We start from the raw sequence: 27,869 nt of genomic DNA, 5'->3' as shown, positions 1-27,869 counted from the left end.
TGTTCTTTCCTTTATTTATATTGTCGAGATTTGGGACGCCTTGGTAGCTCAGTCAGTTGGGCGTCTGACTGTGGTTCGGGTCATAATCTCCCTGTTCCTGAGTTCCAGCCTTGCATCGGGCTCTGTCTGTGCTGACAGCTCAGGGCCTGGAGCCTGCTTCAGAGTCTGTGTCTCCCTCTCTCTCTCTGCCCCTGCCCTGCTAGTGCTCTGTCTCTGTCCCTGTCTCTCTCAAAATATGAATAAACCTTAAAAAATTTTAATTAAAAAATATTGTAGAGGGGCACCTGGGTGACTCAGTCGGTTGAGTGTCCGACTTGGGCTCAAGTCACGATCTCGCAGTTTGTGAGTTCGAGCCCCGCGTCGGGCTCTGTGCTGAGAACTCAGCGTCTGGAGCCTGCTTCAGATTCTATGGCTCCGTCTCTCTCTGCCCCTCTCCCACTTGCGCTCTGTGTCTTTTTCAAAAATAAACATTAGAAAAAAATTGTAGAGATTTATTGGCTACCTACTATGTGCCAGAAAATGTTCCAGACACTTAGAACACGTAAGTAACAAAATAGTAATCCCTTCCTAGTCTTTACTAGTAACCGCCTTCTGATCTTTACTTTCTAGTGTGTGGAGACAGGCAATAAACCATAAGCTTCATACCCAGGAATATCATAACATGGTAGGTTGGAAAGTCATAAACGCTACATAGTATAAAATCATAATAAACTAGAGCAGGATAAAGGAGTATGGAGTGCGAGAGGGTGGCTGGCTGACTTTTGCAGTTGGGGATTTGGAATCAATGAGGAGGGACCATGGGACCCACAATATAACGTGGTGAGGGAGTTAGAACTCTGGGGATGTGGGGGAAGAGCATTTCAGGGGCAGGGACTCGGTGCTAAGACCTTTAGGAAGGGATGTGCCTGTGGCCATGAGGAGCCTGCCAGGAGGCCAGTGAGACTGGAGACACAGTCAGCGAGGGGGAGAGAAGAGAGAGGTGCCTTCTGCAGTGGAAGGGACAATTACGTGTCAGTTTGTATGGCTTTGGGGTTTCATAAGTCCTATTTTTTGCGTTTTCACTTATTTAGAAACTTACATTGGTTATTTAAACCTAGATTGATAAACACTTTCAATTAGGACATTCCCCTGGATCAGGAGTTGGCCGGCTTTTTCTGTAAAAGGGCCACATAGTGACTGTATGGTCTGTCTGTGGCTGTTCCCAGGTCTTCCCTTGCAGTGCTAAATGCAGACAGCATGTAAATGAATGAGCAAGGCTGTGTTCCAATAAGACTTTATTTGCGGACCCTGAATTCTGAATTTCGTATCAGGTTTATGTGTCATGAAATATTCTTATTCTTTTGACTTGTCCCCAACTATTTAACAATTTCAAAGCCATTCTTAGTTTGTAGACTCTCCAGAAACAGAGAGCCGGGTTTCGTGGGGCTCGAACTCGTGAACTGCAAGATCACGACCTGAGCCGAAGTTGGCTGCTTAACCAACTGGGCCACCCAGGCGCCCCAGACCCCATGGCTTTTTATGTGTATCAGTCTTGTTTTATAATAAGAAAACTCATGAAGGTGTCCACATAGGTCACAGAGACTGTTACATCCCATCAGAACTGAACTGTGGACAGTACGTATCACTGTGAGTGCCGATCGCTTATTTAGTAGAAAGGAAAGGCTAAGGGTAATTGAAGCTGTTTATAGCACACAGTGGCTACTCGCAAGGTTCCTACGCTCACGTGTAGAAGATGATTTTGCCCGACTTTGTGGATTGCAGTAGAAAATGGAATGTGCGGAAATGGACTGTGAAGGAATTACTGGTGAGGAACAAATTGTGCTGTATGTTTATTACTAATTATAGATGTGGCCATAAGACGCGCTGTCCTATAAGGCAAAGCAGCCCAGCGGCCCCACTGAGGGCTTCTCTAACTGAAAAACTCTCTCTCTTCAGCAGAACCAAAGGCAGAAATCTACCCCCATGCCTCCTGCCTTCTAGCCGTCTCCTGCCAGCAACTTCTCAGCCAACATGTGCCTCAGATCTTTCTGGGCTTCTGTGTAGGGCATCACTCCCATCCAGGGGGTCCTGGCCCAGGGCATCAAGAGCAGCAGTATCCTGCTCAGAGCTGCTGCACTGGAGACACAGAAGGTCATGGGAGGCAAGGTGGCCTCCCTGGTGTGCAAGGACAGAGGAGACGGAGACTTTGGGCGCATTCCCCAGCCCGCCCCGAGGACGGTCCGCAAGAACTAGAGAAGGCAACGTGGCGGGTCGAGAGAGGGCCCCCCCTCAGCCCTAGCCCGTGTGCAAACAGACAAAGGAGTGATAAAAGCCACAAGATCTGGAGCAGCCAGCTGTACGGAATGTGAACTAGACCGTAGCCCCAAATCAGACCTCATTACAGAGCAGACGGCCCACTTCCAGGAGAAACCCGATGTTTGCAGGGAGTGCGGGTGAGGCTTTAAAGTGAAGTGAGCCCTCATCAGACACCATCGGACATGCTCAGTGGAGAAGCTTTATGTGTGCCGGGAGTGTGGGCGGAGCTTTAGAAATAAGTCAGTCCTCATTGGACATCAGTGGACTCACTCTGTGGAGAAGCCTTATGTTTGCCGCGAGTGTGGGTGAGAGCCTTCAGCGAGAAGTCCTCCTTCCTCAGACATCAGAGGACACGCTCCTGCTCCCGGGAGAAACACTACGCATGCCTGGAGTGTGGGCGAGGCTTTAGCCATAAGTCAAATGTGAAAAAAATTTTTTAAAAATTTTTATTTATTTTTGAGAGAGAGAGGGAGCAGGGGAGGAACAGAGAGAGAAGGAGACACAGAATCTGAAGCAGGCTCCAGGCTCTGAGCTGTCAGCACAGAGCCTGACACAGGGCTCAAACCCACGAACCGCGAGATCATGACCTGAGCCGAAGTCAGATGCTTAACCGACTGAGCCGCCCAGGTGCCCCACGTTGAATCTTATCAGACGCCAGAGGATACACCGAGGCGAGAAGCCTTCTGTGTTGGGTGGGGGGGGGGGTCCTGGGCAGGACTCTATTAATCAGTCAAACCTCATCCTGCACCAGAGAGACAGATGGGGAGGCATCCCTATCTGTGCACGGAGTGTGAGTAAAGCTTCAGAGGCATGTTGGTCCTCAACAGCCTTCAAGGACACATTCAGGAGAGGAGGCTTATCTGTGCAGAGTGTGGGCAACTCGGCAGCCCTAAGTCAACCCTCACCGAACACAAAGGATGCACGTAGGTGGGAAGTGCTGTGCGTGCAGGGACCGCGGGCGGGGCTTCAGCGATAAATCCGGATTCACTGAACATCCAGCGGCCGACTTGGGAGAGGCGGCCTGTGTTCAGAGACCTTAGGAAAAGAGCAGGCAGGCGGGCACCAGGTGGCACCTTCGGGGAGGAGCCGTGTGCTTGCAGGGGGTGTAAGACTCTCGTGCTCAGTCAACCTTCTTCACACACCGGAAGGGTAATCCGTACGTGGAGATCCTGGGGAGCTCCGTCCAGATGACCCATTCAGGGGTCAGATTACCGCCCCTGGCGGCTGCACAGAGGAGTTCCTCACTAGGACTTGCTTGCAGCCACAGGGAACTTCACCCTCCCCACGGCGGGGGCTCCTGGCCAGTGACCGATTGATACGGGGAGACAGAACTCCAACACTTGATCCAGTAGGGATGACCCCAGAGGGTCATCTCAGACCCAGAGGCCCCCATCGGACTGAGTGATTTGGTTGCAAACATGTCGCAGGGCTGCTGCTTCCTCTGCCCAGTCCTGCCTTCATTCCCCCAGTAAACCACTCAACCCCCGTTTCATGGTCTCTCCGGGGAATCCACTCCGAGACATCCTGAGTGTGCGAGGAGTGTGGACAAGGCTTTGGCCATACATCACCCCTCAAGAGACCCCAGGGTATGCCGAAGAGAAGCTGTGTGTGTGTGGGAGGGTGAGCAAGGGCTCAGGGAAAGCCTCCGTATCCACCAGAAAATAGCTCATGTGGGAGAAGCCTTCCGTGGACAAGGAGGAAAGCTTCGAGAGGCTTAAGCAGGATGTGAGGCCCCATCTCGCACCAGCGGACACACTCAGGGAGGGCTCCCGGGTGGAACTTTATCCTGATGTCCCTTCTGGACAGACTCATGAGGACAAAGACTGGCCACCGCAGACCACTATGTCACTCACCTCTAAGGGGCTTTCAGAAGTCTTGATGAGAGGGAAGATGGCACTCACAGCTAGAGACCTGGGTTTTCCACTGTTTGTGGTCAGATGGAATAAAAACATGGAAGGCTTTATTTAAGTAATCCAAGAACGGTCTCGTTTAATTTTCATACACCGATTCTTTCCCAGGTCCTCTTGTCCTTTTGTTCTACTGAAATCTTTGACAAGCTCAGGCTGTGTGCCTTAGTCTCTGAGCAATCTGGAAAGGAATTCAAGTCCACAACCTGGATTTCCTGCATGAATTCAACCCTTGAGAATAAAGGAGTCCCAAATCAATCCAATAGATTTGTAGGGAAATCTGAGCCTTTGCATGGGGAGGACCACCTAGGTTCTGGAGACATGCCAGCTGAAGGGAGGGCCCTCCCAGGTCTCTGGGGGACAGGTTGCCTCCTCTCCTAACTGGTCTCCTAACTGGAGATCTCCTAACCAGATCTCCCTCTGGTTTCTGTGACAGCTCCTTTCTCGGGAACGTTCCCTTCCTTCCTTCTTTCTGGTCTCTCTTCAGGTCCCTGCTGAATCCTTCTCTACCCTCTGGAAGCACTGCTGTTCCTTAATGGTCTGTTTATGTCCTCCAGTTCTGGGGATCCTTTAACCACATTCCTTCTGCGGCCTTCCAGATTCCAGGGTCAGGTCCTTTAACCACACCCAACCTGTTCTCCAGCCATGAGTCCTTGCTTTGGGTTGCTTAGCTATTCCCCATGTCAGTTCATATGTCTAAAGACCCCTAAGCCTGGCTCCAATGCGGTGTCCACTCAGCCCTCCATTCCTCAGAGCCAGTCCTGCTAGTGACCCCACCATCATCCCTCTACTCACTGGTCAAAGACAGACAGCCTAGTCATACACCTGCCCTTGTTTTTCAGCACTGAGATTCACAGCATAATCTTTTTCCTAATGGAAATGTGCTATAATACCATGCTATGCTTTTTTTATTTTCTTCTAATATGTATGATATGTATAAGGGATAAAAATCCAAGTTCTCCTTATGTAAAGATTATTTTTGTCTAGCCCTGTATGCTCGTCACTAATTTCAATCTAGAAATTGTTTTGGAGAATAGCCAAACACTCAGAAATGGACCCACAATGTATGGCCAACTACTCTTTGACAAAGCAGGAAAGAATATCCGATGGAATAAAGACACTCTCTTCAGCAAGTGGTGCTGGGAAAACTGGACAGCAACATGCAGAAAAATGAGCCTGGACCATTTTCTTACACCATACACAAAAATAAACTCAAAATGGATGAAAGACCTAAACGTAAGACAGGAAGCCATCAAAATCCTAGAGGAGAAAGCAGGCAAAGACCTGTTTGACCTTGGCCGCAGCAACTTCTTACTCAACACATCTCTGGAGGCAAGGGAGACAAAAGCCAAAACGAACTATTGGGACTTCATCAAAATAAAAAGCTTCTGCAGAGCGAAGGAAACAATCAGCAAAACTATAAGGCAACCGACAGAATGGGAGAAGATATTTGCAAATGACATGTCAGATAAAGGGTTAGTATCCAAAATCTATAAAGAACTCATCAAACTCAACACCCAAAAACCAAACAATCCAGGGAAGAAATGGGCAAAAGACACGAATAGACACTTCTCCCGACACATGAAAAGATGCTCAACGTCACTCATCATCAGGGAAATACAAATCAAACCACAATGAGATACCACCTCACACCTGTCAGAATGGCTGACATTAACAACTCAGGCAACAACAGATGTTGGCGAGCATGCAGAGAAAGAGTATCTCTTTTGCACTGCTGGTGGGAATGCAAACTGGTGCAGCCACTCTGGAAAACAGTATGGAGGTTCCTCAAAAAATTAAAAATAGAAATACCCTAGACCCAGCAATTGCACTACTAGGTATTTATCCAAGGGATACAGGTGTGCTGTTTCAAAGGGGCACATGCACCCCCATGTTTATAGCAGCACTATCAACAATAGCCAAAGTATGGAAAGAGCCCAAATGTCCATCAATGGATGAATGGATAAAGAGGATGTGGTATATATATATACAATGGAGTATTACTCAGCAATCAAAAAGAATGAAATCTTGCCATTTGCAACTACGTGGATGGAACTGGAGGGTATTATGCTAAGCGAAATTAGTCAGATAAAGACAAATATCATATGACTTCACTCATATGAGGACTTTAAGACACAGAACAGATGAACGTAAGGGAAGGGAAGCAAAAATAATATGAAAACAGGGAGGGGGACAAAACATAAGAGACTCTTAAATATGGAGAACAAACAGAGGGTTGCTGGAGGGGTTGTGGGGGGAGATGGGCTAAATGAGTAAGGGGGCATTAAGGAATCTACTTCTGAAATCATTGTTGCACTATATACTAACTAACTCGGATGGAAATTAAAAAACAAATAAATATTAAAAGATTTTTTGAATGTTTATTTTTGAAGGAGAGAGAGACTGAGCATGAGCAGGGGAGAAGCAGCGAGAAAGGGAGACACAGAATCCAAAGCGGGCTTCAGGCTCTGAGCTGTCAGCACAGAGCCCGGTGCAGGGCTTGAACTCACAAACTGAGAGATCATGACCTGAGCCATAGTTGGACGCTTAACCGATTGAGCCACCCCGGCGCCCCACATGTGTATAGCTTTTGTATGAAAGTAAAAGCATGTACTTTGTATCTGCAGTGAGCCCGGCGATAAGCCAAAGAAACAATGCAAGTCAAAGTTATTGTTACTACTAGCTGGGGCTATGGCCCTGAACCCAGACACAGAAATATAATGGTTTGGACCCTGTGATGGGAAACTACAGGCCTGAAGGCCAAATCTGGCCTGCCACCTGTTTTTGTAAAGCGTGTGAACTAAGAGTGATTTTTCCACTTTAAATGGTTGAAAGAATCAAAAGAAGAAAAGTATGTGTGTCTGTAAAGTTTTATTGTAACACAGCCATATATTTGTTATGTTGTCGGTAGCTGCTTTCATCCTATAATGGTTGAGTTGAGTAATTGCAGCAGGGACCACGTGGCCCACAAACCATAAAATACTAGCTGGAAAAGGTTGTCAGTCCCTGTTCTAGACTGAACCTTAAGAACACTTTACCAAAGGCCAAGTGAATTCATGACCCCCTTGTCCTCGTTTGTGGAAATTGACAGGCCGATGGTGGCTAGGACTGGCATGTTAGCAGTGGAACAGATGACAACAGTCAGATTCAAGGCATTTTGTAAGTGAGGTCCCCAGGATTTGCTGACTGATTGATTATGAGGTGGGAGAGAAATAGAGGAATCAAGGATGCTCCCAAGTTTGTCATTTTGCTTTTTGTTTTTTAACTCGAGAAACTCCTGAGATCGGGAACACTGGTAAGAAGTGGGTTTGGGAAGAAAAGGGAATACAACAATCAAGAATCCAATTTTCACTGTGTTAAATTTAGGATACCTATTAGACATCCAGATCAAGCAGGCGGTGGATGTAAAAGGCCAAGAGTTAAATGAAGAACCCAGGGTCAGAGGAATAAATTTGAGATTCCTGAGCATTTACGTAATATTCAAAGGTCATAGGACTGGATGGGATTGGTTGATTGACTCATTCATTCATTCATTCATTCAAATATGTTTTGAGCCCTTGTTTTGTGCTAAGCAGTGTGCTAGGCATTGCAGTAACAAAAAATACACAAAGGAAAATCTGTACCCTCAGAATTTCCATTCTAATGGGGAGGAAAAATAACAAATATATAGTATATTAGGGATCATTGTTAAGGAGAAAGGTAAAGCAGGGATGGGTGGGAAGGCTGCAGTTTTCAACAGGATGGCTAGGGAAGTCCTCAGTGGGAAAATGTTATTTGAGCTTAAGTCTTCAAGGAAGTGAAGTTGTGCACATACCTGGAAGACTAGCATTCCAGACAGAGGCGACAGCAAACGCAAGCATGCTAAGGTAGGAGCGCGTCAAGCAAGTTAACAGAAAAGCAAGGGCGGTGGCTTCAGGAGAGCCGAGGGAGAGTGGTGGGAGATGAGGACCAAGACAGAATGGGCCGGGACACGGGGTGGAGGACAGAAAGGAAAGTGTGGAGGAGCATCTCAGGAACGGACTGAAACTAGGAAGGTGACCAGACATCTCCGCGAAGTTCAGCTTGACGTTAGCCCCGCCCCAAGCCCCGCCCCAAGCCCCGCCCCAAGCCCCGGAGGGCTCCTTGCTCACAGCTCCGCCTTTTGGCCGGAACTCGTGAGCCCGCGCAGGGACCGGAAGTAGCTTCCGCCCGACCCCATTTTATACGAGGCCGCTCTTCCGGTAGCGGCGGCGGGAAGCGGACTACTGGCGGGCGTCTAGGCCTCTGCCGAGGGGAATCCGGCGGGAATCGGAGCCATCAGAACCGCCACCATGGTGAGGAGGCGCAGGCGGGAGGCGCGGGAACTAACGAGTCTGTTGTGGAGTGGGGGCCGCGACTGATCGGGAGGAGGTCACGGGTTGGGGGTTCATGGCGGTGAAGGCCCGGGCCGCGGCTGCCCGGTCCGGGCAGGGGAGACCCGGACCTTGGCCATTCGGTAGGGTGGGGGAGGGGAAGGCTGGAACTGAGGAACGGAGGCCTGAGTCGCTCGGTGGTGGCGAGGATAGCACTCCGGCCCTCCACGCCGCTCTAGCCACAGTGCTTGGGTTCCCGCGGGCACGAAGTAAACTTTTGCAGAATAAATGCATGTCTGGGGTTTCGGAGCAGGCATTAGAGCCGCGGGAGGACTGGGGAAGACCCGGTGAGAGACTCAGACGTGTGAAATGGGGTCTGAGAAGGAGTTGCGGAAAGAGGTGGGGAAGACTTGTGGCCGAATCTAGAGAGAGTGCTTGGGTCCGGTAGATAGGAGGGACTGGGAGGGTGAACGGCAATGTTTCGGGGGAAGAATTCAGCTCGTTTGTTCAGCGTGTCTGTGTTTTAAGTATGCCTGACTTGTCAGGCCCTGGAGCTACATAATGAAATGCTTCCTTCCTTCACCCAGTTCACTTTCTCGGTGGGGACACAGATAATCTAATCCAGAGTGATAGATAGGTAGTTAGGCATTACGTAAAAGTAACGGCGAGGGAGGGGCGGGGTAAGAAGGCCGTCTGGACTAGAGGATTCCTGAGCAGAGCCCTTAGACGTTGTTAGAAGCGTCTTCCCAGCGAAAATGGAAGGGAATATTCTAGTTTGGAAGGACTACCAGAGCAAAGCAGGAAGGGTAGCACTATTGAAAGTTTCTGAAGGAGGAAGAGAGGAAGAAGTCGGGAGGAATTTCACGTGCTGTTACATACAATCCTGTGGATGATGAGGTATACCAGTCAAGGATTTAGCCAGCAAAATGACACAAACTTAGTTGTGTTCGGAAAGATCACTGTGTTCTGTAGCTGTTAACACTTGGGGGGAACTGAAAGCAGGGAATTGTTTGTGGGATTGGTTGGAAGAGTGGGCACTGGATTCAGTCTGTCTAGGTTCCAACCCAGCTTCCTGGCTGTGAGACAGGACAAGCTACTTATCCTCTCCTGGCTTCAGTGGCTGTTGTCTGTAAAACAGGAATAACAGTTCTGATTTCTCGAATTAAATGAGATGTGTAGTGCTTGTCACAGTGCCTGGTACACAGTGAGCACCAAGGAAGCGTTAAGCTATTACAAGGTAGACCATAGAGGTTCAGATCTGTGTGGCTAGAAGCTGTGCAGTTACAAGCCGGTTAAAATAGTCGTTTGAGGGAGAGTAAACCACATAACCAGGGTCTCCAGGGTGTCAGTCAAGGTTCTGATCCATACATTTGTGGGCTCAAAACCCTGTTCTGGTCCAAGCTCACAGAGATGAACAGCAAGCACGGTGCCTGCCACAAAGAAGGCACTTGGATGAGTTAGGACTGGCCCACACCAATCAGGCTGACAGGAGACTGATCTGCAAACGAAATGCCAGGTTGTTTATTTCTAGAGAGAGAGAGAGAGAGAACTGCCAAAGACATCTGACAACTTGCACTGCAAGATCTATTTTGTCTCTTAGCAAAGCTACATTGGAATCCGGGCTACAAAGTAAAAAAGGTTGTTGGATTAATAAAGAAGTGAAAGCAAGTTCTTTATTCTTAAAGACCATTATGTGTTCGAACTGATTAGCGCCCTGACCACCAGAAGGTCTCCCTCTTAAAGGTAGTCTTGGAGGCACGCCCGTGTTTTTGCTTTAGAGATTCCATGCCTCTTGCCTCCAAGCCCATCATCTCCTTTCTGATGACGGATTTCTCATTGATTGGATTTGAGTGCCGATCATTCCAGCACCTCTTTTACTTGGTCTTTAATTTATTTATTTGTTTATTTAAAAAAAATTTTTTTTTAATGTTTATTTTTGAGACCGAGACACCCCGAGTATGAGCAGGCAAGGGGCAGAGAGAGAGGGAGACCCAGAATCTGAATCAGGCCCCAGGCTCTGAGCCGTCAGCACAGAGCCCAATGCGGGGCTTGAAGTCACAGACTGCAGAACATGACTTGAGCCGAAGTCAGATGCTTAACTGACAGAGCCACCCAGATGTCCCTTTACTCTGTCTTTTAAACGGGCTGTGGGTGTTCCACGGCACTGGAGTCACACACCTATAATCTGCACAGCGGCAGATGGCTAATTTGGTGGAGGGGAGTGCTGGATTCATTTGGAGGTACTTTTCACCCTCACCCCTGATACTGACACAGCATAGACATAGGCAATTGTAATATGCCTGTTCCTAAAAAAAGAGATGATTTTAGGGGCGTCTGGGTGGTTCAGTCAGTTAGATGTCCGACTTCAGCTCAGGTCATGATCTCGTGATCCGTGGGTTGGAACCCCGCATCGGGCTCTGTGCTGACAGCTCAGAGCCTGGAGCCTCCTTCCGATTCTGTCTCTCTCTCTCTGTCTGTCTCTCAAAAAGAATAAATCATAAACATTCAAAAAAATTGAATGAAAATAAAGATTTTTTTTTTTTTTTTTTTGAAAAAAGATTATTCTAAGGGAAGGGAGTAACCGGGAAGTGGGCAGAAGTTAGGGCTGAGCACAGGGTGATGCGGGGGAATTCCCAGGGGAGGGCTGTGGCTGGAAGACAGAGCTAAGACTCGACGGAGCAAGATAGCCTGGTGGAAAAGAAAGTCACAGCTGAAGGTTTTAGGAAGCGCCGGGGATATACAGGTCCAAGAGAGCTGGCCTCTCATCCCGTTGCTTTCTCCTTGCAGACTGTGGGCAAGAGCAGCAAGATGCTGCAGCACATCGACTACAGGATGAGGTGCATCCTGCAAGACGGCCGCATCTTCATTGGCACCTTCAAGGCTTTTGACAAGCACATGAACTTGATCCTCTGTGACTGTGATGAGTTCAGGAAGATCAAGTGAGAAGTGGGCCGCACGGGGGGTGGGATGTGAGTTGCGAGGGAAGTGGAGCGGGTGGGTGGGCCAAGCGACAGGTGGTCGATGTAGCCGTAGCTGGTTCCTTGGTCTGCTCTCCTGCGTTAGAGGGCAGATTTAAATGGGGACGTTGGACTCCAAGAAATCTTCCTTAGCCCAGCAAGCCTCGCTCTCTAGTTCTAGCGGAGTACACGTTGTAAGGAGGGCTGCTAGGCTTTTTGTTTCTCTGACTGTGTGTGCCCCTGGGTACTGGGGTAAAGGGCTCTCATGTTCTCCCCACAGGTGTGTGAGGGGGGAGAGCTTGATTTTCTGGCCTCATTGCCTATTTGTAAAGCTGTAGCCTAAAGGGCTCTCCCAATGCAGCCTGGTCTGAAACTGCTTTAAGAAGCCTCTGACCCTCTTCAGGGTAAGTGCTCAGCTTCCCGTGTGGGTTTGGGGCCAGTGATTTTTGTTGGCGTTTATAGACACAATCAGATCTTTTCTACTTTTCTACAATTCCATATGCAATTGGATAGCTCCCTTGTCTCACGACTCACAGATCTGGAGCTTCTGGCCTCTTAAAAGACGTGGGCTAGCTTGTCGTGCATATTACATTCGAGGCATCTTGAGGCCCAAAGAGGTTGTGTGACTTCCATGATCAGTCAGCTCTCTTCTGCCCCATGCGGTGGTCCATATTAGGTTGTCGGTGGCTGTGATTTCCGTTTGATTCCCCTTGGGGCTGTTGTTTTCTTTTTGTGGCAAGAGGTCAAGAAGTACAGGATACAGTGTAATAAGGATGGCCAAGTGCCAGGGACACAGTAGAGAGGGGCCAGCAGATCAGTGTAGAACTATTCCAAATGGTCTCTTCTGTCTTTTATTTATTTATTTTTTTAAATTAAAAAAAAAAAAAAATTTTTTTTTTTTACATTTACTTATTTTTGATAGAGACAGAGCACAAGTGGGGGAGGGGCAGAGAGAGAAGGAGACACAGAATCCGAAGCAGGCTCCAGGCTCTGAGCTGTCAGCACAGAGCCCGACACGGGGCTCGAACTCACAAATCGTGAGATCATGACCTGAGCCGAAGTCGGACGCTTAACTGACTGAGCCACCCAGGCGCCCCTAAATTTTTTTTTTTGAATGTTTATTTTTGAGAGAGAGCGAGACAGAGCATGAGCGGGGGAGGGGCAGAGAGGGAGGGAGACACAGAATCCGAAGCAGGCTCCAGGCTTCGAGCTGTCAGCACAGAGCCCGACGCGGGGCTCGAACTCACAGACCGCGAGACCATGACCTGAGCTGAAGTTGGACACTCAACCGACTGAGCCACCCAGGCGCTCCATCTTTTATTTTTTTTTAATGAAATTATTCTGATAATTAAAAAATGTCTATTAGAAGATACATTTTAAAAATACATAAAAGTATATGAGGAAAAATTTAAATACCCAGAAAGGTTTCTTTTTTTTTTTTTAATTTTTTTTTTTTCAACGTTTTTTATTTTATTTTTGGGACAGAGAGAGACAGAGCATGAACGGGGGAGGGGCAGAGAGAGAGGGAGACACAGAATCGGAAACAGGCTCCAGGCTCCGAGCCGTCAGCCCAGAGCCCGACGCGGGGCTCGAACTCACGGACCGCGAGATCGTGACCTGGCTGAAGTCGGACGCTCAATCGACTGCGCCACCCAGGCGCCCCTCTTTTTTTTTTTTTATGAAAGAACAATACGTGTTTTTAGTATAAAAAAAAAAAAAAGAAAGAAAGAGAAAATAAAGATAGGCCCAAAAGAAAAGGAAGAACTATCTACCCCCAGAAAACTCTTAATTTAATATAAAAAATATCATTAAAAGGAAACCTTTACTTTTTTTTTTTAATTAAAAAAATTTTTTTCAGTTTATTTATTGACAGAAAGACAGAGTGACGGGGGGAGGGCCAGAGAGAGGGGGAGAGAGAGAATCCCACGCAGGCTCTGCATTGTCAGCACGGAGCCCTGTGTGCGGCTTGACCTCATAAACCGTGACGTCATGACTTGAGCTAAAACCAAGAGTCGGGCGCTTAACCGACTGAGCCACCCCGGCGCCCCAGAAACCTTTAAGCTTTTAAAAATCCAGGCATTTTGTCTTTCCTTTATTCTTAGGGTATTGGTTTTGGCTTTTTCTTCCCTTCCCCTGTCTTGTTACGGTTATTTTATTTCCCAGTTTACATTTACAGCTGACCCTTGAACAACCCAGGGGTTGGGGTGCAGACTCCACACCATTGAAAATCCACGTGTAACTCTTGACTTCTCCCAAACTGAACTACTAGTCTACTGTTGGCCAGGAAGCCTTACCAACAAGATAAACGTTTGATTAGCATGTAATTAGTGTGTTCTGTTGTGTATATACTGTATTCCTACAGTAAAGTAAAAGAAACGTTTTTAAAAATCATAAGGAAGAGAAAATACATTTATAGCACCGTATCAGAAAAAAATCCGCATCTAAGTGGCCCCGCACGGTTTAGACCCAGGTTGTTCAAGGGTCAGCGGTATATTTTGTTCATCCTTTTCTGGTTGTTGCGTTGGAACTTTCTGTTTTTGTGCTTTGAGGATAGAGGTGTAACTTCTATGAAGTTATTTTTCCTTTCTTCTACTTCTGAGGTGACCTGAGGGATGGAGTTAATAGTTCTGCGGGGTTGACTTGATGGCGGAAGGAGGCTTGCACGCAAGAAGGCTGACTGGGATTCGGTCGACTGGAGTTGTTCAGGCTGCCTCTTCACACAGACGAGGCCTTAAGCTGAAGGGAGGGAATAGGGTAATGGCAAAGAAGGGTGGACTGAGGAAAGACCTTCACCGTGGTTACAGAGTAACATTTGAGCCAAGGCTGGGCTCTCTTAACTCTTGTCCTATCTCTTGGCCAGTGTGTCCTCTTGGCGTGGGAGACAGCCACCTAAGGGGTTATGAGTCAGCCTGTGAGGACTGTGCAGAGGAGTTGCTTTAGAGCAAGTTTTTGCACCATTTGTCGAGAGATACAGTGTAAAAATCTTGGAGGCCCCTAGGCAGGTGAACGGGAGCTTTACCCCCTTTCTGATGCTTACTCTTTTTGTTTCTTTCCCTAAACCCATCCCCAGGCCAAAGAACTCAAAGCAAGCAGAAAGAGAAGAGAAGCGAGTCCTCGGTCTGGTGCTGCTTCGCGGGGAGAACCTAGTCTCCATGACTGTAGAGGGACCTCCTCCCAAAGACGTAAGTCAGCGCAGAGCAGAGCTCGCCAGTGCAAGGCCAGGAAGCCTTGGAGAAGGGAGCCCCTGCTGTGAGCCAGGCTCTGCCTTAGCTTCTCTGCATTTCATTGCATAATTCACAGGCATCCTCAGATTTTTGTCCTCCTTTTATAGACAATAGAATCTCCAAGAGGTTACCCTCTAAGTAGGAAGTAGCGATGGGGAACTAGAATCTGAGGGTTTCCAACTTTAAAGCCCTCTCTTCTTCCTCAGTTGATGTACAGAGTGAGTCAGGAGAAAAGGCACTTAAGGCCATCTGGTCAGTTCTTAATGTGATGGCAGTCTAGCTGGACAGTAAAAAGTCCTAACTCCAAACAGCAGAATGTATATATTTTGTACAGCTGGAGAAAACTAGTTAACATTTATGAAACATCTGCCGTGCGAAGCACTTCAGTATTTTAGCCACTTCTTGTAAGCCGTTTTTTTGAGATAAATCATTCCCACTTAAGATAAAACAAACTGGAGGTTAGTAACTTGCCCAAGGTGTCTCAGCCATGAAGTGGTGAGGCTGGCATTTGATCCCAGGCAATCTTGGTTCTGTAAACACCAGCCTGCACTTAGAAATAGACTAGACTTTAGAGCATCTAACCAAGTTTTCTTGTTTTCGTTTTAAGACATTGTCATCAAAGAAGTAATTTTTCTTATTTTTGTCCATGTACATGTTTTTTTTTAACACATAATATGTGTGTAATACTGTGTTCTGCTTTTTCCCTTAACATTGTAAGCATTCTTCTGATTGCTGTATTTTTTTCTTTTTCTTTTAAGTTTGTTTATTTTGAGAGAGAGAATGGGGGACGGACACAGAGAGAGGGAGAGAGAGAATCCCAGGCAGGCTCCACACTCAGCACAGAGCTTGAACTGTGAGTTCATGACCTAAGCTGAACTCGAGTCGGACTCTTAACCGACTGAGCCACCCAGGCTCCCCTGCTGTATGCTTTTTAAAAGGCATGTTGATGACTTAAAAATATTCCCTTAAGTGAGGACAGAGTAGTTATCCTAGTCATCTCCCTCTCTCTTTTTTTTTTTTTTTTTAAATTTTTTTTCAATGTTTATTTATTTTTGGGACAGGGAGAGACAGAGCATGAACGGGGGAGGGTCAGAGAGAGAGGGAGACAGAGAATCGGAAACAGGCTCCAGGCTCTGAGCCATCAGCCCAGAGCCTGACGCAGGGCTCGAACTCACGGACCGCAAGATCATGACCTGGCTGAAGTCGGACGCTTAACCGACTGCGCCACCCAGGCGCCCCTCCCTCTCTCTTTTTTAATGTGTATTTAATTTATATTGGGAGGGAGAGAGCGGATCCCCCAGGGGTCGAACTCCCCAACTTTGAGATCATGACCTGAGCAGAAATCCAGAGTCAATGCTTAACCAACTGAGCCACCCAGGTGCCCCCTAGTCATTTCTGTCTTTTTTGGACTCCTACATTGAATCCAAAGGGAATAGGGAGCCTTTCCAATTACAAATGCCTGCAAGGGGTTTATCACATTTTTTGGTTGAAGCATACGTCTGTATTCGTAACTCCTGGTGTCTGTTTCCAGTAGAAGTTGCTACTCACTCTAAATTTTCATGACTGCAACTGGTTTTGTTATAACCCCATCATTTACAGGTGAGGAAACAGCCCCAGAACTGTGGGATTACTTGCCCACTGTCACCTGCTAGGTGAGAATCAGAGCTGGGACTGGACTTCATTTCTCTTTGATGCCAGGTCAAGTGCTCTTGACTACTATGCCCCCCCCTTTTTTTTTTTAATATTTGTAATTTTAATTTTATTATATTTTAGGGTGTGCCAGCAGGCAGGGGAGAGGGAGAATCTCAAGCAGGCTCCACACTCCCCATGGAGCCCAACACAGGGCTCGATCCCATGACCCGGGATCATGACCTCTGAGCCAAAATCAAGAGTCATGCGCTCAACCACCTGAGCCACCCAGGAGCTCCTGTGGTATATACCCTTCTGAATGGAGCCCTGGACCTTTGTTGGTTTAATTTTCATAGGAATGCACGTAGGTTGAGTTGTGGTGTGTTTTCTCTAGACTTACTCTTAAGTTTTTCTAGCCTGCGCAGGGGTGACAGCTAGGCACATGATCTTGGATGGAAGAGGAATGTCATTAACACATGGGTGGCTAGGTAGTATTTTTAAGCTGTTTGGTTTGATGTCCTGTGAATCTGAGGGCCTCTCTTGGCAGTGGTGTTCCAAAGTGCACGGATTCTCTAGGCCCTAAGCATTTTAGCATATTTCTTTATTTTTTAGACTGGCATTGCCCGAGTGCCACTTGCTGGAGCTGCCGGGGGCCCAGGGATTGGCAGGGCTGCCGGCAGAGGAATCCCAGCTGGTGTTCCGATGCCGCAGGCTCCTGCAGGACTTGCCGGGCCAGTCCGAGGGGTTGGTGGGCCGTCGCAACAGGTAAGGGGTTGGGGAAGGGCACCAACTTCTCGTGGTTAAAATGAAGGATGGAGAGGGGCCCCACAGTTCGGGAAGAGTCCAGAAGGACCAACCTGTGACACTCAGGCCGTCAGTATGTCATTGTCCTTCGTATGTAGTCCCAGACTCCCGTGAGAAGGGAAACCGAACATTGTAAATTAACGTTGATGCTACTGAAGTAAAGAGATGCATGAAAGGTATTTTGGCCAACCACATCGGGGCAAAATGTTTCCACAACAGCATGTGAGGGAATGCTCTCTGACAACCGGTTATCCGTCACACTTGAAAATGCAGTTGCCTTCCCTGATTTGGAGTGGGCCTCCTCAACTCCGGTCTAGAAGGTGGGAATTGAGCATTCAGGCTTGATCTTCTCTGGCAGGTGGTTTCAGATAGCCTGATGCCGATGCCGGGAGTTGCAGCGTGGGGGATCGATTGGGTGCCGGCTCCGTCTTAACCACGTTGGGGGCAGGAGAGTGGGATGCTGCATCGCCCTCTGCTGTTCTGCCTGACCCCGATCCCGTGTCCTCTTAGGTGATGACCCCGCAAGGAAGAGGCACTGTGGCTGCTGCCGCCGCCGCCGCCACAGCCAGTATTGCAGGGGCCCCAACCCAGTATCCACCCGGCCGTGGGGGTCCTCCCCCACCTATGGGCCGAGGGGCACCCCCTCCAGGTGAGAAGCCTGTAAGGAGACCCCTGCTAATTGATGGAAGGTGCCTGCGCTGGATTCGTGATGAGACATAACGTTGACTGAAACTGGTGATGAGTTTGTGTAATTAAGCAGGATTACTCTGAGATCCAGCCTTGACTGACTGACCACGGAACTAGCTGGACAGGAGCCATGGGGAGCCCCACCTCTTTGGCTCAAGGCCCAGAGACTGGGAGGGTATAATGGTCCGTCCTCAGAACTTGGTGGACAGCTTTGTTACGTTCCCTGCTACCTTTTCAAGACAGACACTTGAGCTGTGTTCTTGGGGCTTTTCTCTCGTAGGCATGATGGGCCCACCACCTGGCATGAGGCCTCCCATGGGTCCCCCGATGGGGATCCCCCCTGGACGGGGAACTCCGATGGGCATGCCCCCTCCGGGGATGCGGCCCCCTCCCCCGGGGATGCGAGGTAAGTGCCAATAGCAGTGATTTGGACTTCCTTAGAGAGCATGTTGGGATGGGGAATGGAAGGAAGGTTGAATTTTGACCATACCCTCTGGGCTTTCAGGCCTTAAGCCTAAGGATATGCACTCTTAGAGGGCAACTTTGTCCAGAAAGGGAAGAGGGGAAAAGTAGTTCTGAAATTGGCCTTCCCTCCCTCTTAGAGCAGTTAGGGCAGTCCTACACCCGGGTACTTCTCAGTGTCCACGGTGGTGTTCTCAGGGCACTGTGCGATCATGCATTCTGAGAGTCCCCCACAAAGGTCATGGGATTGTCCTGTGTCCTTTGGCTTGACGATGTCTGGTAATGAAGAGGTTGCCGTACTACTTATTATGTATATCTCTCAAACTCCAATTTGAGGAATGCTGACAGACTCGTCCTCTCACTTTATAGATAAGGAAATGGGCCCCGAGAGCTTAGTGTCCTGGCTCCTAGATTGGTGTTCTTTGCAGCAAGCCATGGTGGTCTCGAAGATAACCCACAGCCACACTGGTTGACCCCTATGTCTCTAGTTCAGGTTTTTTGTTGATGGGTTTTATAAGCCTAGGAACCCAGTCTGTCCCAGAGAAGTCCCTAGTTAGCATATATGTCGTATATGTCCCTCTGATCACCGGGTAACTGCAGGATGTGGGAGGCTGGGGTGGGGCTGGGGATTTGAGTTGCAGATCAGGCACTGACTAAACTTCTTACTCTTACTTCAGGCCTTCTTTGACCCTTGGCCACAGAGTTACGGAAGTAGCTCCACAGAGGCGTGGGCCCGATTACCACAGACCTGTTTGTTTGTTATGCCGTTGTTCTCGGAGTCTCACGGGATTGTCTGGTTTCCCTTTCAGGCCCCCCTCCCCCGGGAATGCGCCCACCAAGGCCCTAGACTCATCTTGGCCCTCCTCAGCTCCCTGCCTGTTTCCCGTAAGGCTGTACATAGTCCTTTTACTTCCTTGTGGCCTGTGAAACTAGTTTATAATAAACTCTTAAGAATATTATAAACGTGTCTGGTGTGTCTGTTCAATTTTAGAAAGCCTTTGTTGGGTAGTTAATAGAGTCAGGAAAGGTTGCCTTGGGAAAGCTAGCCCTAATCTCTGCTGCTTCCCTTATGAGATATTTTACAGCGCATTTGCAGAGAAGCACAAACCTCTCTCCTACTGAGAGAATTAGCAACATTGAACTGTGAGACAATTTCCACGTATCAGACTGGCAAAATTAGTTTGTTGAAGTAAACACATATACCCTTGGCGACAGTTGTGAGTTGGCAGATCCTTTTTGGAAGGCACTCCTTGATAGCCTCTTGTGCATTACTTGAGATTATATTCATTTTTATATGATAAGTTAGGAGGCAAGTAGTAAAAATGAAAAACAATCCCACTGGAAGAGGAACAGATTTGGTATAACTCTCCCACTGTCACACGTGCATATAGCCTAAGTCGTGGGGCTCCGTGATTTCTTCCCCCTAGGGTCCATGTTCAGTTGATGGTCACTGAGCAGTACTGTAGTGCTTAGTACATCAAGCTTTGAGGTTACAGAAATAGGAAGTGGATGCTACTCTTAGGTTACTGTCTGGGGGAAGACGATTCTAGATGCAAAGGAGCCCTTGAAGAAAAAAGGTGATGCACTACTGGGGTGTTAAGAATTTCTCTAGGAACGTGAGGGAATTTCTCCAGGAACGTATTCCACAAACCATGGAATACCCCACATTAATAGAAGAAAAAAGTACCTAATCGTTACATCAATAGATGGGGAAAAAACATTTGACAAAATTCTGACACGCGTGATAGACACTCCACAAATTAGGAATAGAAAGGAACTTTGTAAACATAGACGGGTTTATTTGAAAAACCTACACCCAACAGAATAGGAGTGAAAACTCTCCCTTTAGTGGAAGGAAGCAGTAAGCGTGCCCGCTTTTAACCCTGCTGTTCAACATTGTCCTGGAGGTTACAGCCACAGCAATTAGGTAAGGATATAGAATGAAAAGTCCACTTGGAAGACTTGATATTGTTAAAATGGCAATACACTCCAAAGTGGTCCACAGATTCAAGTGCTGTCTCTGTCAAAATTCCAATCGCTTCTTTCTGTTTGTTTCTTTCAGGAACAGGAGCGGATCCTGCAGTTCGCATGAGGCTATAAGGAAGAGGCCCTAATTAGCAAAAATGATCTTGAAAAATGCTCAAAGTTGATGTCTGATTGTAAAACCTAGTACAAAGCTTCAGTAATCCAAGCAGTGCGGTACTGGCAGAAGAGTAGACATATAGACTAATGGAATAGAATTGAGAATCCAGAAACAAACCCTTGCGTGCACGGCTGGTATAAGAAGTCTCCAACAAACAGTGCTGGGACAATTGGATAACCACCGTAGAAGAATGAAGTTAGACCTGTGCCTCACTCCGTATGTCACTCATTAACTCAAAATGGATCAACAGTCTGTAGGAGCTAAAACTATAAACCTACTAGAAGAAAACAGGTAAATCTTGACCTGGGGTCTGGTGACGGTTTCTTCGATTTGATAGCAAAAGAACCACTCTGGTGCATCAAAGGATATGATCAAGAATGCGATAAGGCAGTCTGTAGAAGGGGAGAAAATACTTGCAAATCCTAGATCTGACTTGGGTTTAATATCCAGACTCTGTAAGGAACGTTGACGACTCAACAGTAAAAAGATAGACGGCCCAATTTAAGAGCAAAGGAATGGCCATTTCTTCAAACAAGATCTATATACAAATGGATAACAGGCACTGGAAAAGGACAGTTAACATCCTTGGTTATTAGAGAGATGCGGATTAACACCACAATGAGCTACCATTTCATACCCCCTGGATGGCCTTCATGGAGAAAAAGGGCCAGAGGTGGGGCTGGGGAGGATGGGGGGTGGAAATGAACACTGTGCTCTGCTGGCAAAACAAAATGGTGCAGCCAGAGTGGAAAACAGTTTGGCGGTTCGTCAAAAAGTTAAACATAGAAATACCATATGATCCGGCAGTCCCACTCCTAAGTATATGCCCAAGAGAAATGAAAATAGATGTCAACACAGAAACTTGTATGTGAATGTTTACGGTACGTGAATCATAATAGCCACAGAGCGGAAACAACTCGACGGCCCGGCGATGGATGAGTGGAGAAACAAACTGGGATATTACGTTCAATAAAATACTATTCAGCCATAAAAGAAATGTAAGTATTGATACGAACTATCTGGATGAACCTCAAAAACATTGAGCAAAGAGAAAGAAGCCAGAATCAGAAGGACCCGTTATAAGATTCCTTTTATTTGAAATGTCCAGAATAGGTAAGATCACAGAGGCAGCAGATGAGAAGCTACCAGGGCGTAGGGATGGGGCCAAGGGAAATAGAGATTGATTACTTAGTGGATATGGGGTGTTTCTACCTGGTGATGAAAAGGTTTTGAAACTAGAGATGGCTGGTTATTGCACAACATAGTGAATGCAACTAAATACAGTTGGCTTCTAATGGTCACATTAAAGTGGTTAATTGTTAATGTTGGGTGAATGTTGCCTGAATTAAAAAGGAAGGAAGAGACAGTTTCTTTGTGGAGAGTTTACCAAGGCTTTTTATTGTGGGCGGGATATGTTAGCAGAGGAAAAGGCCGAGGAGTAAGGTGCTTGGCGGTAGATTTTGGCAGAAAAATCAGTGGCTGGCTCAGACAGTGTCACCGGAACCTATACCCTGAGTTGCACAAACTGCAAAGCAAGGCTGAGGCACCCGCCCCCCTCCCCCGGCCAGCTTCCCATTTGCCTACCAGGTATGACCCAGAAGGGTTTTGTATTCTTAGCCTGAGCTGGAAGGCATAGACTCTTATTTTACCACACACAAAAAACATTTTCTTCAACAAAGGAAAAATATAGAGAGTCACGCATTGCCAAGCAATTAGCAAAGTAAAACTACTAGATGCTTACAACTGTCCTTGAAAATCCATAAAACCCTCTTGAAGTATGGTCTGCATGGTTCTGTGTATACAACCATATGCAGAAAAATCCCTAGGAACCATTTACTAAACAAGAAAAAGAAAAAAAGTCTGCTGTCAGACATCTGGGCATTCCAACTATTTTCTCTTGAAGATAATTCCTGTGTCTCTGGTGGTGAAAGAGGTTTGGGATTGAATGTACATTTTGACCTGCCTGTAGGCTTTTCTCGGCTCTGGTGTTTGTATTAAGCCTTTCTAACATTAGTTCAGTTAGTAAATTGGTCTGTGGCTTGAGGATTGAAAGAGACAACAGAGTAAAACCATCAGGTTTGCTGTGGGTTTACATCCAAATTCTTGGTCAGACCCATATGCATACTATTCCGTAGTTTATATATTCTGCTGGTTTCTTTTAAGAATACTTAATTGTATAAGTGTTCATTTAAGAATGACTGTAGAGGGGCGCCTGGGTGGCTCAGTGGGTTAAGCGGCCGACTTCGGCTCACGTCATGATCTCACAGTTCGTGGGTTCAAGCCCCACGTCGGGCTCTGTGCTGACAGCTCAGAGCCTGGAGCCTGTTTCAGATTCTGTGTCTCCCTCTTTCTCTGACCCTCCCCTGTTCATACTCTCTCTCCATCTCAAAAATAAATAAATGTTAAAAAAAAAAAATGTAGAAAAAATACTCGGTCCTAGCACTCTTAACGTTCAACGTGAATCTTTGCCTCCTTGGGTTTTGTGATCTTGCTATAGCCTCAACTTTCTGTTTGTTTTAACATCAGAACATCTCCAGATCTTTGCAAACATTATAATGACTTTAGTGTCTCATTAAGGGAACACTGAACATATCACTGTTTACTTAACCAGATCTTTGCAGTTGGACATTTAGCGTTTTCACTGTCCAATAACATGATAATCGTACTTGTGCATAAAGATCATTCTGTTTTTAGGTAATTCAAAAGGAGTTTCTGAGTCAAAGGTTGCAAATGTTTTCGTTAACGTTATTAAAACCCGAGTTGATTTGTCCTGTTCCAAAACACACGACTACACTTTTCACAGAATCCTCCTGAGAATTGATAATTGTCATTAAGAAGAAATACACTCCTGAAAATGGTATATCGTTGTTATGTCATTGTGTTCTTTTTATTTCCAAGGGGGGGGATTTCTTTTTCTTTATTTTTGTCAAAGTGGTAGGTTTTATTTATTTATTTATTTATTTATTTATTTATTTAGTGCCAGTATGGGAGAGGAGCAGAGGGAGAGAGGGAGAGAGGGAATGCCTTCCAGCTCAGGCTAAGAATACAATACAGGTTCCATGTTCTGCTTAGAGCCCAGTGAGGGGCTGGATCCCATGATCCTGGGATCATGACCTGAGCCAAAATTGAGTCGAACAGTCAACCAGCTGAGCTACCCAGGCAGCTTAAATTATCAATTTCCTCTTTTGTGTATGTCTTTAAAAGAACTTTTGGGGGCGCCTGGGTGGCGCAGTCGGTTAAGCGTCCGACTTCAGCCAGGTCACGATCTCGCGGTCCGTGAGTTTGAGCCCCGCGTCGGGCTCTGGGCTGATGGCTCAGGGCCTGGAGCCTGTTTCCGATTCTGTGCCTCCCTCTCTCTCTGCCCGTCCCCCGTTCATGCTCTGTCTCTCTCTGTCCCAAAAATAAATTAAAAAAAAAAAAAAAAAAGAACTTTTGTGATAGACGTTTTCCTGTTATTACCTAAGTCCTAAGAATGATGATGGATGGATGTCACCTGATCCTTCTTATTTTGGGAATTCATATTATTTCTGATTTTTCATGACTACAACCAGGCAGTAATGAATATTGCGTGTAGAAATACTTTCTCTTTGGATTTTGTAAGTTTTTAGGAGAAATACTCATGATTCAAAGGCGGGCACTAGAAAGAAGGAAGTTCTCGTTTACTGAATGGGGGTGTGTGCCTACACCCTCTGGAGGAGCTATGTACTGGGCTCAGCCAGTTAGGTTGCCTGTAGGGAAAGGAATCTAGTCCCAGGGGAACAGACATGAAAGGAAGATCCCACTGTATACCATGTAGAACATTTAAACTACGAACCATGTGAGCTCATTACCTCATTAAAAAAATTCAGTACGTTTTAAACGTTAAAAATGGCGAATAATGAGTGTACTTAAAAACAAATCCACCAGGAGGCAGCATTGCTCTGTCAGGAAGGGAGCCTCCAGTGTCTGAGCTCAGTCTTGCACCTGTGCTGGGATTGTGGGTTGATCTTTTTTCTTCCTCATCTTCTGTATTGTTCTGATTTTCTACAAAGACCCACACGGAGATAAACTACACTTTATTTAAGCAAAGGAGGAAGTGTCAAGCCCTGCCCCTCTTTGGCTGTGGGCCATGCCTCTGTACGTGTGTATAAATTCCTGAAAGTAGATTACCAAAGAAGAGAATGGATACGCTTAAAATGCTGATAGATACACCAAATAAATAACCCTCCAATTGTGTTATCTTGCACCGTTTGTAACAGTGTAGGCAGGTGCCTGTTTCTCACGTCCTTGCCGAGTCGGTGTGTTGACACATTGTTAGATCTTGTTCAATCTGATAAATTAAAAAAAAAAAAAAAAGGCTTGTTTTAATTAGTAAATAGTTAGAAGGAAGGATAGTGATGTTTTCATATATTTATTTTTTTGTGAGAGACTCTTCCCACTCTAACGAGGGCAGGAAATTCATCCACGTTGTTTCCCATGGCTTTGTGCACTCCACACATGTTGAATGAATGAAAGATAAATAAATTTTCTAGGCTCTGGTTTCCTCATTTGTAAAATGCCAGCGTTGTCTTGTTGGGGGGATTGACACCCCTCCCATCCAAATTTGATTGAATAGCTGGGACTGATGACCCTACACACACATCAAGGGGATATGAAAATTTTTATTGTTGACATAAAGTGGCTTTTGTGGCAGAGCTGGCAGGCTCCTAAGCAGGTGTGAAAATGGCTTGAGAGAGCAAGGAGAGGTGACTGTCCCATTTTATTGTGCTTACAGGGTGGGGCTGTGGTGAGGGTCCCTTGAGAGGGACCACACGTGCCAAGGGAGGGAGCCCAAAGGCTTTCTTGTGGGCTTCAAAGCTGTTAGCAGTGAAACATAAAAAAATGAAATTGGACTTTGTATTACAGGGTGATGGAACAGCACCTCACTGAAGATTAGACGACGTTATATAATATACATAATAAGGTTAGCACAAAGGAAGCCGGTAAATACTTGTCATTAGTATTGTTCTTGAGTCTTTCAATTTTAACTTTGTAAAGGGATTTTTTTCTTTTGAATATAACCCTAGGATATTTTTTTTCAGGAGTGGGATCTATAGTTACAGGGTTTGGCTACTCTTATGTAGGATGTGGCTTGTTTTTTTCATCCCGGTGGATTAGCTACAGTGCTTTGCATGAAGTCAAAGATAGAACATGCTCATTTCCAGAATGCCTTGTATTGCGGGCCTTGCATAGTGCTGGTGCTTCACATGTGTTATGTCAGGGAATGCTTGTTGACATGAAGGAGAGAGAATATCCCTGGGGTGTGGGGTGGGGAGGCTGGCTGGTAAAGCTGAACATATGCATGTTCTATGATCCAGCATTTCCACTCGTAGATGTGTACCCAACAGAAATGCTGGCATATGCTCACAAAAAGAAATACACAAGAACGTATATAGATAGCAACCCTATTCATACACAATAGCCCAAACTGGAAACCACCTAAATATCCATCGACAGTAAGCAGCATAAATTGTAGTATACAGTTTGAAAGATAGGAAAGATAAATTGCAGTATACCCACACCGTGCAATATTGCACATCAAAGAATATGACAGATCTACAATAATTCGCAGCAATATAGATGAATCTTCTATTCGAAATGTCAAGTGACAGGAGTCAGGGCCAAATAAAAGATACATATGTGCAATTCCATTCATATAAAGCACAAACACTAATCTTTGCTTCCACAATTTAGGATTATGGTTACTCCGGGAGGGGACACAAAGGGAGCTTCTAGGGTGCTGGGAATATTCTATTTCTTGATCTGGGCGCCGGTTACCTAAGTGGGTTGTTTGTGAAAATGCAGCAGTGCTGCACACTTTTGATATGAATACATTTTTGTATGCATGTTAAGCCCCTATAAAAATTAAAATGAAATTTTCATTGGGGGAAAATGTAAAAGGAAGCTTCCCACTATGCTAACTGTGGTAGTGTCTAGGCGAGGAGACTCTGGCTGGTATTTTCCCTACTCATTCTGTATGTTTTTTTTTTTTTTTTACATTTATTTATTTTTGAGAGAGAGAGAGCACAAGTGGGGGAGGGGCAGAGAGAGAAGGAGACAGAATCCGAAGCAGGTTCCAGGCTCTGAGCTGTCAGCACAGGGCCTGACATGAGGCTCGAACTCACAAGCCATGAGGTCATGACCAGAGCTGAAGTCGGACACTCAACCGACTGAGCCACCCAGGCGCCCCTCTTTCTGTATGTTTCTGATTTACTATAATTCATTCATTCATTCATTCATTCAATAAGTATTTACTGCATGCCTCCTATGTACTAGGCACTGATCTATTCAACTCTGCTGGGTATAAGAATGAACAAAATAGGAGAATTCTCTGTACTTGATGGACTTACATTCTCCAAGAGGGAGATGGACACTAAATAATAAACATGTAAGTAAATTATGTCTAATGGCAACAATTGCTACGGAGGAAAACAAATCAGAAAGGGAGATGCAAAGTGCTGTGAACATGGTACTATTTCATTAGGGTGGTCAGGGACCGTCTTCTGATAAAGAGCAGTTTGAGCAGAAACCTGTTAGAATAAGGGAGCAAACCTGGTAGGTGTTGGTTGGGGATGGACCCTAAGGGTTCCAGGTGGGTGGTACAGAGACTGCCAAGGCACTGAGGTCGGAGCGCTCTGTATTTTTCAGAAAACGTCAAGAAGGTCACAGACCCAGTTACAAATTTATTCCATCTCGGCTCCAAACCCACCTTTGTCAGTAGAGGGCGCCGGAGAGACACTGCAGGATGAAGAGGGCTTGCTTTCTCGCTTCCGGCGTGCTCTCGGCGGGCTTCTGCAGTTTCCATTGCTTCCCCAGGGCCCGGCTCCCACAGCCCCGGTGGTCTCGGCAGCACCAGGCTTCAGCAGGGAAGATGGCTTTGTTAGCACTGGCGCCTGCAATGCACCGGCCATCGGCAAGCACCCCGTGACCAGCAGCCTCGCCAGGCACCTGTCTTGGACGGTTTTGTAAGAGCATTTCGAGGGAGATACCTCACCATGAATGGCTCTCCCTTGCACCCGGAGAGGGCAGATTTCCAGCAACTTCCACTAGTGAAGCACCACAGTGACTTCTCTGCCAATGTTCAGCCATAGCATATTCTCCCCAGTAGACGTGATCTCGACCTTGTTGGTGGGGGTGGGGCGTTGGGGGGGGGGGTAGTGGGCTCTTCCTGGGGCTCTCTCCAGCCTAGGGCTAGCAGCCTCTTGTTAAATATGAAATTCCTAAATTTTTTGGAGGGCTCTTTCTTTCTTTTTTTTTTTTTTTAATTTTTTTTAAAATTTCTTTTAAGTTTATTTTTGAGAGAGAGAGAGACAGAGCATGAACGGGGGAGGGTCAGAGAGAGAGGGAGACACAGAATCAGAAGCAGGCTCCAGGCTCTGAGCCATCAGCCCAGAGCCCGACACAGGGCTCAA

At 46.6% G+C, this 27,869-nt stretch overlaps 1 protein-coding gene across 2 annotated transcripts; it reads left to right on the top strand.

Annotated features, from left to right (window-relative positions):
- The first annotated feature begins 8,382 nt into the window (after positions 1-8,382).
- SNRPB (small nuclear ribonucleoprotein polypeptides B and B1) lies at positions 8,383-19,255 on the top strand. Of its 2 annotated transcripts, none has more exons than XM_040447494.1 (7): positions 8,383-8,515; positions 11,321-11,472; positions 14,561-14,672; positions 16,956-17,108; positions 17,658-17,796; positions 18,115-18,240; positions 19,106-19,255. In XM_040447494.1, exons 1-7 carry the CDS (start codon positions 8,513-8,515, stop codon positions 19,141-19,143), a joined length of 723 nt encoding a protein of 240 aa, XP_040303428.1. In that variant the 5' UTR covers positions 8,383-8,512; the 3' UTR covers positions 19,144-19,255. The 2 variants fall into 2 exon arrangements, with proteins under 2 accessions (XP_040303428.1, XP_040303429.1); XM_040447495.1 differs by having other exon boundaries at positions 18,974-19,255.
- Positions 19,256-27,869: the final 8,614 nt, after the last annotated feature.

Source organism: Herpailurus yagouaroundi, unplaced genomic scaffold, assembly GCF_014898765.1.
Source record: "Herpailurus yagouaroundi ecotype Mexico unplaced genomic scaffold, PumYag 196, whole genome shotgun sequence".
Classification (NCBI taxonomy): domain Eukaryota; kingdom Metazoa; phylum Chordata; class Mammalia; order Carnivora; family Felidae; genus Herpailurus; species Herpailurus yagouaroundi.
This window is presented reverse-complemented; position numbering and strand designations above follow the sequence as displayed.

Bases quoted from the DNA above. Each gene is read 5' to 3' on its own strand.
- SNRPB (XM_040447494.1), top strand. The intron at 14,673-16,955 runs GTAAGTCAGCGC...TTTATTTTTTAG, and splicing joins AGGGACCTCCTCCCAAAGAC to ACTGGCATTGCCCGAGTGCC. The intron at 17,109-17,657 runs GTAAGGGGTTGG...GTGTCCTCTTAG, and splicing joins TTGGTGGGCCGTCGCAACAG to GTGATGACCCCGCAAGGAAG.